The sequence below is a fragment of the Pyxicephalus adspersus genome, chromosome 1 (assembly GCF_032062135.1).
Source record: "Pyxicephalus adspersus chromosome 1, UCB_Pads_2.0, whole genome shotgun sequence".
Lineage (NCBI taxonomy): Eukaryota > Metazoa > Chordata > Amphibia > Anura > Pyxicephalidae > Pyxicephalus > Pyxicephalus adspersus.
In genome coordinates this window covers 40,785,836-40,796,684 of record NC_092858.1, presented here as the reverse complement: position 1 = coordinate 40,796,684, position 10,849 = coordinate 40,785,836, and the positions used below count along the sequence as shown (strand labels likewise).

Genomic DNA, 10,849 nt, shown 5'->3' with positions numbered 1-10,849 from the left:
AAAATCTTTAAAATTGGATGTGGGGTAGGGAGAAAATATTGTTTTGTTCTAAAAATGTTACTTAGTTGTTCAGCATTCCAGGTGCAGATGTCATTAATATCTTCCAGTCCCTTGACAAAAGCCATGGACAAACTTGTGCTAGTAATCGGCCTGATACAGCATGTATCTTTGTTGTCATCTAGTGACCTACAGATTTAGTATGGAGACATATAATACATTTTATAGGTCTTTATATTCTCTCTTCCCACAGCCCCTTCGACGATCCTGTCATGTTCGGGCTCAGCACACTCGACCGGCATCCCAAGTTGGGAACCAGCTATGGAATGGACAGGAGAGCCTGGCGGACAATGACCCAGAGATGTGGGACCTTGTACAAAAGGAAAAGGACAGACAGTGTCGTGGACTGGAGATGATTGCCTCGGAGGTTAGTGCTGGAGAGACGTATACTTTGTGCTTTATTTGTCTTTATATAATAGCTTGGAATAGTTTGCAGAGAAATGATAACACCTTCCAGCACAGTGTCTTGGTTTTCTGAAGAGTATCTCTCCACCTCTTGACTTCAATCCTTTCCACATCAAAGACCTGTACCAGTCTGACTGCACAGAAGGATATGTTGCAGCAGATGTGACTTATTCCATGTTCTCTAGAGTTGGGGCCATCTGTCTGCAAAACCGAGCAGCTGATTTAGTCTTGGTAGACTCAGTAGGTTGGACAGACCTGGACCATTACCAGTCCTTGATGAAGCAAATTCACATCCAGATGTACGTTTGATTTCTGTTTAAAGCTAAACTCCAGGCAACAATGAAATTAAGGTTAATTGACTTATGTAGCTAAGAAGTTTATATTCTTGTTGCACTATTTACAAAATTTACACAGCCAATTTAATTGAGCATCTTCCCCCCCTTCTACCTGCACCAGTCTCTGATTGGATAGTGAAGGGAAGGCCAAATCTTATCTTTGTTTTTTCCTCCTGTCCACTTCAACATATCTGATTGGCTTCCAATGCTGCCCTTTCCCTATCTGAGTTTGGCTGAGCGTAGGAAATTACAAAAAGCCTATATATGAAGTCAGATTTAGGTATTGATATTACTATGTTTTACCTTTATTGACCAAATCATTTACAATGGCCAATTTAGGTAGACTCTGGTTTGCCCCATCATTGGAGGTTTTAGATCTTTTTGCCAACTTTGGTTTATTCCCACCCTTCCAATGGCAGGCTCTATGGTATCAAACAAATGTTCTGAAAATTTAGTGGGATTTCTGTGTATCTGGATGGATTGAGTTGGTGACTCGGGTAGTGATCTCAATACTGGTCTTCATCAGGAATATAAGAAACCATTGTTTGATTTTATATATTTTTATTTACCAACCGTAAAAATATCTGTTTTCAGTAAGTAAACAAATTACAGGGATTTTTTTTATACATTAACAAATTTAGTTTGGTGCGCGCTGAAACCCTTTTTGAGGGGGTGTCAATGATTGGGTGTGCCTTTTTTTGATTGATTGACCCAATCAATGATTGGCTGAGCATTCTTTCCCATTGGCTAGTGGTCTAAATGTTGCTTTGTGTGTTTCACACATTCAGGGTTAGTATTTTTTTCTCATTTCTTACCTAAAGCAAGAATGCTCTAAGCACTTTTATTTTTGCTTTCAGGAAATGTTAATTCCTTTTTTCAGAAATTGCACATAAAATAACGCTATGATGTTGGATGTTACAGGGACAATATGCAGTTCTACTCCACAAACTGGCATACTGTGAACCTTTAAAGCAGGATCTAAATTAGTCAAATTCTAATTCCTAACCTTTGCTCCATGCTCAGTGGAGTGCATTAAAAGTAGTGCTGTGATGTTTGTTTTACAGGGATGCAAATGCAGATCTCACACTGTTCTGATTGCATAAAAATGTAAACTTTTTTCTCAGATTTTTATGCATATGGTGCACAGTAGTATGTTCTTTTATACTTTGACAGTTTTACTAAAATTACATTTAAAAAAAACCCTGCAATATATCACCTTGCTTAAATTATCCCTATATATATTGCAATATTTTAATTGTACCCCCCCACCATAATATGATTAATATTATGTCATATTCGCCCTGCAGATTGTGCCACTATTGGCTCTGGTACATCGCTCTGGTAATTGAGAGTTCTGTGGCATTTTGTAACCTTAGGGAAGAGATAGAACTGTCCTGATAACATTTTACTTCTTTTCAAGCTTAACACATGGATACATGTCTGATGTGAAACGTATCTCCGCTACCTCAATTTATTTTGAATCCATGCCTTACAAGCTTAATGTAAGTATTTCCAAAATTAAAAGTTACAATCAGTTTGATTTATGATATATGTTTTCTTTTTTTCAGGTACTATTAGTATTTGTATATTTCTATGTCTATATAAAGCCAACACCTAATGTTAAAATCTGCTAGTATGTTACATTTATATTCAGAAGCAAGCATTTATGTTTACTCCTGACACTTCTGGTCAGGACATAACGGGCTAGTATTCATTTTTTTGGAAAATCACTTGCTGCTTCCATTGGCGGTTATAAGATGAGCAAAAACTGATCACCAACACCCACAGGGAGTTACACATATATACACTCACCAGCCACTTTACTAGTTCCACCTGTTTAACTGCCTGTTAGCCTAAATATCTAATCAGCCAATTACATAAAAGCAACATAGTTACATAGTAAGTCAGGTTAAAAAAAGACAAAGTCCATCAAGTGCTACCACTAGGAGACTAAACATATCCCAGATATAAAACCCTATGGACCAAAGGAAAGCAAACTAAACCCTGGTACAATTTGTTGCAACAGGGGGAAACAATTCCTTCCTGATCCCATGAGGCAATCGGTTGTTTCCTAGATCAACAGTTAATACCCAGTTATATTCTGTGCTTTTAGAAAAGCATCCAGCTTTTTTTTTTAAAGCAATCTATAGTAGTTGCAGAAACTACTTCCTGAGGGAACCGATTCCAGATTATCACAGACCTTACAGTGAAGAATCCCTTCCTTATCCGAAGCTTAAACTTCTTTTTCTCCAGGCGCAAAGAGTGACCTCTTGTTCTTTGTAATGATCTTAGAGTGATTAGTTGGAAAGAGAGTCCTCTATATGGACCATTTATATATTTATACAGGGTGATCATATCCCCTCTTTTGAGAATGTCTACATGACTTAATGCATTGCGTTGCTCCCAGATTTTCATGCTCAACCATCTGAAGTGTTTATAGAGAATGGTCTAACAAAAAAGGGAAAATATTCAGTGACCATCAATTCTGTAGGCGAAAATGCCTTGTTGATGCCAGGGGTCAGAGGAGAATGACCAGGCCTTCCTGCTAGAAAGTAACAGTAATTAAAACAATCGCCCAACCAAGGTATGCAAAAGAGCTTCTCTGAACACACAACGCATTCAACCTTGAAGCAGATGGGCTACAGAATCAGGAATAGGAAACAGGAGTAGACCCCAACAAAAACAACAATTTGCACACACTCGCTAAAATTGGACCAAAGAAGACTAAGAAAAAATGTTGCCTGGTCTAATGAATCCCAATTCCTTCTGCAACATTTAGATGGTGGGGTCAGAATTTTGTTTCAGTGACACAAAATTTTAGATCCATTATACCGTGTATCAATTTTTTTAGGCTGGTTGTGGTTGTGTAAGGGGTGTGGTGAGGGGGATAATTTCTTGGCACACTTTGGGCCCATTAGTATCAGGTTGACTTCACACATTGATTTGTCTGGGTGGTAGGCAGTCAATTACTGCCCATACTTTCTGTCTTTAGCAGCATCTTTCAACCCTTTCTTTTTGTGCCAAATACAACCCCCAATCCTGAGTAAGTTTATATTGGCCTAGCATGGTGATGGGATCTGAGAGAGTCATCAGGTGTTGTAACCTGTAGCAGTACCTCCTGGATTTGGGGCATCTGGGGTACTGAAAACTCGTTCCAGGGACTGTAGACTAAAGTCGTAAATGATCTACCTAGTGTTAGGTATTGCCTCAGATTTTTATGGAAACTTGTGAAATGCATTTTCCTTATTAACCTTAACAGTCTCTGCATCCTGAATGTGCCAAAGTCTGTAAAAAAAAAAATGGAAACCTGTAGGAGTAGAGCATGTCCTACCATGAAAACGTACAGTCTTCACACCTAACATGATCCTTTTTGACTTCCATTCTTTAATGATCACCAGCTCATTAAATAGTTTTCATGCCTCGATTTTTAATTTAAAAAAGCTTAGCCTTCATGTCAGTCATTTTTTTTTTTTTAGTAAACTAAAATATCTTCAGTTCATATTTCCAATACATCCTTATTTCCTCATCCTATGTCACTATAAAATGCCTTGTACATATTGAAAACTACCTGGCGATCCTAGAAATGTAGAAAATATATGGACTGACAAAGTACTGAGAGTTATGGAGAGATTCTTCACTGTAAGGTCTGTGAAAATGTGGAATCGGCTCCCTCAGGAAGTGGTTTCAGCAACTACTTTAGATTGCTTTAGGAAAATGCTGGATACTTTTCTAGAAGCACAGAATAAAACTGTGGATTAAGGCTTTAAAGTAAAAATAACAGTGACTGTTGATCCAGGGAACATCCAATTGCCTGATGGAATCGGAAGGATTTTTTTCCCCTGTTAAGGCAAATTGTACCAGGGTTTTGTTTTTTTTTTTTGCCTTCCTCTGGACCAACTATATGCATAGGGTTTTATATCTGGAATATGTTTATTTCCCTAGAGGTTGAATTTGATGGACTTATGTACACATGATGGAATAATATACACATTTCCATAGGAAAACATTATTGCAAAGCATGGCAGCGCACAGCACATGGATTGGTACGCTGGGTTGTTCATTTGTTATTGGGATCTCAAAGGTACCTTAACAAAGCCCTGCCGTGCAACCCGTGTATGCTTTAGGAAATGCAGTGCTGCTTTAAGTTGCCCCATTCGAAGGAATAGGCTTTTGTAAGCAATGTATATTACTATGCATGGCAATTTGTGTGTGTGTGTGCTTAGTAAATAATTTAAAAAATGAATGGAAACAATCCTAAGATAAAAGCTAACGACACTGCTTAGGATTTTTTTTGCAGAGGTAGCAATGTTGTCAGCCTGCTATGGTAAGTTAAAAGCTGTCTGCATTTCTGGAAAGATCATCAGGCATTTATTAGTACTGAATTCATCATATTTATATAAATTTTATCGGTTTGGAATTTATATATTTTTTGAAAAGCATTCTTCTTATATTTTTTTTTTCTGCAAAAATGATGAGATCGCCCCCAAGCCAAGCATGGATTTGTTTCCGAGTGGTGAGGATTTGATTTGGGATGACCTTGTAGTAGCTGCTGTCAGCAATTTAAACATCTAGCAGAGTAAAACAAAATAAAAACCAAACTAGAATCATTGACCAGTTCATCTCAGTCTGAAAGCATCTTGTCTAAAAAAAGTTTGCAGTTTTGTAATTGATCTGTTCTAAAAAGTCTGTTTTTAGTTGCTGTAAGGCGTTTTCTGTGTTTGTCGAACCAGTACTAACTACAGAGTTTTTGAATTGTTTATAGTTCTGCTACATAGAGAAGTCAAGAAACTAAGAAAGAAAAGCATTTGGAAATGCTTCAGGAAAGACAGGGCAAAAGAGGAGAGGCAATGATGCAGACATATGAAAAAGGTGCAATAAAGTGAATAATAAAGAGGAGTAATAGTCTGGCTACAGAGGAACACAGTCAAGTGAAACAATATCATTTTCAATAAAAACACATCTATACATATAAAGTGCTAGGCAAAAGCAAGTAAACAGACATTCCCAAATCAATAAAAATAAATATACCCAAAGGAAAATCACCATCTCTTCGAAGTTGTAATATGGACTTCTTACTTTTTTACTAGAAACTGGAAATGCTTCAATTTGTGCAGACTGAATGAAAATGGTGCACGGTAGTCTGAACACTTGTTCCTATGAACGTAGAATAAAATTAAACAGGGCCGATATTGAGCGAGAATTCCAACGACTATAATTGCACGTGTGTATGCGGCTTTAGTCTATTATTTGACTATGTGAGGAGTGTTTAAGCTGGATGATATTTAGAAAGATCTAGTCATATGCGATATCTTTAACATTCATTTATGCAAAATGGCCTGTCTTGTCTTTCAGGTTTTGTCATCCGTATTAAATGCTCTCATTGGTAATTACATAAAGAGCCCATGTTTCTATATGCTATCTTTTTGTTGTTGTGTTTTTTGCATTTATTTTTTTTTTGGCTTTTACATTTGCTACAGTTCCACAGGGTTGTCCATATACTTTTTTTTGAAATCCTAACTCCTATAAACAATAAAGCTAACATTGAAGTGGGACTTACCTGTTAATGCTTGTTTAGATTCTATAATTGTATTGACTTTGTTCCCCATGTATGCTGGCTTCTTTGTGTGACCAGTCCCCCAAAGCCTCTTTTTCTGTAGCTGGCTGTCATGCAGGACCAATAATCCTGCATCGTTTGGCATGCCAAGGGCCCACTTACAGCCCTCAGCAGTAGAGGGAGAGGACTGTACCAAGAGAATAAGTAGGTAAGGTAAGCAAAGTCCTTTTTGCCTATTCCCTTTGACCCACTGCAAAGGTAGTTTACACGGTGGCTCAGGGGTTAGCACTCCAGCCTTTGCAGCGCTAGGTCCCAGGTTTGATCCCCAGCCAGGGCATCCTATAAACAATAAAGCTAACATTGAAGTGGGACTACCTGTTAATGCTTGTTTAGATTCTATAATTGTATTGACTTTGTTCCCCATGTATGCTGGCTTCTTTGTGTGACCAGTCCCCCAAAGCCTCTTTTTCTGTAGGTGGCTGTCATGCAGGACCAATAATCCTGCATCGTTTGGCATGCCAAGGGCCCCCTTACAGCCCTCAACATTAGAGGGAGAGGACTGTACCAAGAGAATAAGTAGGTAAGGTAAGCAAAGTCCTTTTTGCCTATTTTCTTTGACCCACTGCAAAGGTAGTTTACACGGTGGCTCAGGGGTTAGCACTCCAGCCTTTGCAGCGCTAGGTCCCAGGTTTGATCCCCAGCCAGGGCATTATCTGCATGGAGTTTGCAGGTTCTCCCCGTGTCTGCATGGGCTTTCTCCAGGTACTCCGGTTTTCTCCCGCATCCCAAAAACATGCAGTTAGGTTAATTGGCTTCTCCCTAACAATTGACCTTAGACTACATTAATCACATATGACTATGGTAGGGACATTAGATTGTGAGCTCATTTGAGGGACAGTTAGTGACACGACTATGCACTTTGTACAGCGCTGTGTAATATGATGGCGCTATATATATATATATATACTGTGTAATAATAATAATACTATATGCATGGAGTTCATCCTTAACCTCCAGGGTTTGCTCGGGGTTCCATGAGCCATTAATGAGCCATTTGTGCCCCTTGTGTCGGTTAAATTGACACCAATGATCTTTTTGGCTATTTGCCAGCCAGTGGCATGAATGTTACTCTTACAATGTAAGTGGCATTCTTCCCACTGATCCACACACTTTACTGTTAGCTGTGGATATAGGAGTTTTTAGCAGGGGTTCCCTGAAGAGATAAAAGTTATTTCAAGGGTTCCCTGTGTTAAAAAAGACAAGAAAGATATTTAGTTGTAACAACTCTGGCTGAATTGTATAGGCTGTGGGATTCACTCACTCTTACCTAGCATAGCCAGGTTCCTGACATGACTTTTCTGCACTTTGGTTAGAACAATACAGTTTGGTAAAAGACCTAAGCTTGTGAAACTTAAACTGGAATCCAGACATTAAAGGCTTTTCTATTCGTGCACAATGATTTCATTTTGTTGGACAATACAAAGATTAGAAAGATTACTGTTTTTGGCATGCTGAACAAGCAAAACTTGCTGTTTGAAATTCTTGCTTGTGTGATTTAAGCAATGTGGCCTGCTGAAATGGTGATGGACGATGATTTAGCTTCCTCCTATGTGTTTGATGAAGCCCCTCTATTACATGCAGTAATATAGAATTGTGGTGCTTTGGATGCATTGTAAAAGTTTGAGCTATATTCATTTTTATTTGTTTGTAATCTTTGTCATGGTGGAATAAATTCTTTAATAATTGTATTTTTTTTTTTCTTTTGCACTGTGAGCTGACTCTCCCCAGTGGTTTATCCTGGGATTTGGCCGTGTTGAATGATCATTTTTTGGACACACAGGGATTGGAATTATGTGGGTATTTGCTTGTATTAGACGGATCTTCATGCAGATGAATCATTCATAGAAACTGGATTTACCTCTTAGTAGGATCCTTGCTTACTGTATGGAAAGTCTTTCCATTGGTATATTAGTTTCCAGATTTTAGATATAGTTCCATTGATATTAATAATCTTAACATGGCAAATTTTGTAAAACATGCATTCTTTTTTTTATTGGACTGTGCATCTCTTAAGACGTGTACCTGAGCCTTGTGCAGTGATGATTAACTTATGAAAGGGATTTTTGTACCTCTAGTTAAACAATACACACTTGAAATCCCTATGTAGGAACTGTTTTACCTTCCAAAGTACTTGCATTTATGTCTATATAGTCCTGACCTTTACACATTCCAGCAAAATGGCTCAGAATGACTGGGACTAGACCTCTTTCTGCCGCAGTTAAACATTAAATTTCCTTCCTGCATCCAGCCTGTGATGTGATTGGATAGTGAAGGAGCATGAGCAGCTCCATCTGATTAATGTGCTCTGTCAGCATATTACCAAACAGCTCTCCTGATTGGTTCCTAGCACTGGTTTTCCCTCTGACAAAGTGCTGATACAGTACAGAAGCTTGCACGAGATCAAAACTTAGGTAATTGCGTTGACCTCTGCCAACAGTTTGTTTTTCAAACCTCTGTCATTTAATAAACCTAATGTTAATATTTAAAAATCTGCATAATTCATATGTATACTTGGGTGGTGTAGCATGTAACATGTGGCAATGCTTAGTTAGTCCTTAATGCTCTATAAGTGAAAACTCCCTGGGCAATTACTTACCTCCTCTTCTTGAGGCTGAATGCAGTGGTATGGGAGCGTAGGAAGGTGTATATGGTGCTGGGGAGGGAGAATTAAGGAGCTTTACACACAGGTTCACTTTAAGCTGTGTGGAGAATAAGAAAAGTTCCATTATTTTCACAATTGTAATCATGTTTTGTGTTTGTTTGCTTCTATTTACAATAGCCTTTCCTTTCTCAGTGCTCTATCAGCACGTATATTTCCAATATCAAAGCAAATACTACTTCTCATGCTTTCTATTTAGTCGTTTTCTCTGGGGCTCATAAAATGTCATCTCAAGAAGAAATGCTAATCGAACAGAGTGCAGGAAAAGTTGTGTTAGTGAAGGACCAGGTATGGGGGTTCTGTAGCTCAGCAGTCCCAATGACAGGTTATCCTTGTATCATTATAAATGGGAATTGTCATCCCTACAACAAGGTCAGATTTCTATTCCCTCCCTACATCAAGCTGCATTATTGCACTCATGCGAAATAGTTTGAAGATGCAGCCCCACCATACCTTCCTGTCTTGCTATCCCAAGTGAATTTTAGTTAGAAATTGACTGGAAGTTCCTTGCTGTGGTACATTTCTTTTTTGCCCAGAGCCCCAGATGTCCATTTTCCCAGTATAAAGACTTTGCAGATCCCAGTGTAGTTACATTTCTTCTCTGGTTGCATGGGGCAACTTGTTAATTGATTTTGTAATGTTGTTGTATTATTATTAATATTTTATCCTAGTTAGTTGCTTACTACCTAGCCTGGGATTACCACCAAAATGACTTTGTAAAATGATACAACATTGTTTCGGCCTTAACTTCATAAAAACAAAGTGAAAGGATCCATGTAAGTAACTTGACTTGCTATCAGTCTCTTGCAATCTACTGTACAGTCTGCACAGCAGAGCACAGGATGGGAGGAAATAGCAGCACAAAGTGCCAATCAGATGTGCTGCAATGCATGGAGCATTCTAATAGGAAGGGAAAGCAGAGTTCAGGCACTAATCCGTGTGCTGCTTTTTCCTTCACTGTCCAGCCATGGTAGAGGTGGGGAGGAGGCATGTAAGTATCCGCAATACAGAAAGAACAGGTCTATTCCCTTGCTAAGCTGTACTTTGTTGGAAAGCAAAACTGAAGGCAAAAACAGAACTACAAACCTATTAACAATTAGTTTGAGATTATATATATATATATTTATTTATTTATTTATAATCATTAAATAAAAAAATATATATATATCAGTGTTTAACCCAGAATATTTTTTAATCCGGGTGGTAAGAAATTGTAGGTGGGTGGCAGGGTGGGTATTGTGACCCAACTCTTCAGTAACTGAGTATTCTGAGCTTGCTTGTCTTCTGAATTAGGTTTGTATTATATATTTACATAACAGTCCTGCAGCATATCACATGAACTGTCATGACTATTTCAAATATGCATGTAAATGTATTCCATGGCATTCAGCATTATTATAACTATTTCTTTACAAAAAATGTACAATAGACATTTGTTGTAATAGATGCATATATTTTATAGTTTTTTTTTTTTTACAGTTTATTTTATTTGCAAATATTTGTTTTTGTTCCTCCTCTCCATATAAAATGGGTACCTAAAGAAATGGTATCCAGCAAAAGGCTATTATATCAATTTTGATCCACAGTGTCATTCATACCAGGGATCTGATATTAAGCGTGACTTCTGCATTACAGCAATGGTGTTCAGCCACCTCTCAGAGCTTGATTTGTGGCCCTATAAAATAAAAACAATATCTTTTGCTTGTAGCTGACATAACTCACCTGTCCTTGGTTTAATTAGCCCTGCTAAACTGCTGGAGATTGGTTGCTGGGGGCCAC

General features: G+C 38.1%; 1 protein-coding gene across 1 annotated transcript in view; it reads left to right on the top strand.

Annotated features, from left to right (window-relative positions):
- Nucleotides 1-2,162: 2,162 nt before the first annotated feature.
- Nucleotides 2,163-10,849, top strand: part of SHMT2 (serine hydroxymethyltransferase 2) — a 26,444-nt gene continuing 17,757 nt past the window's right edge. Inside the window, exon 1 of the mRNA XM_072407677.1 lies at nucleotides 2,163-2,299. Within this exon, the coding sequence (XP_072263778.1) occupies nucleotides 2,234-2,299 (66 nt within the window). The 5' untranslated portion in view covers nucleotides 2,163-2,233. The remainder of the gene's footprint in view (nucleotides 2,300-10,849) is intronic.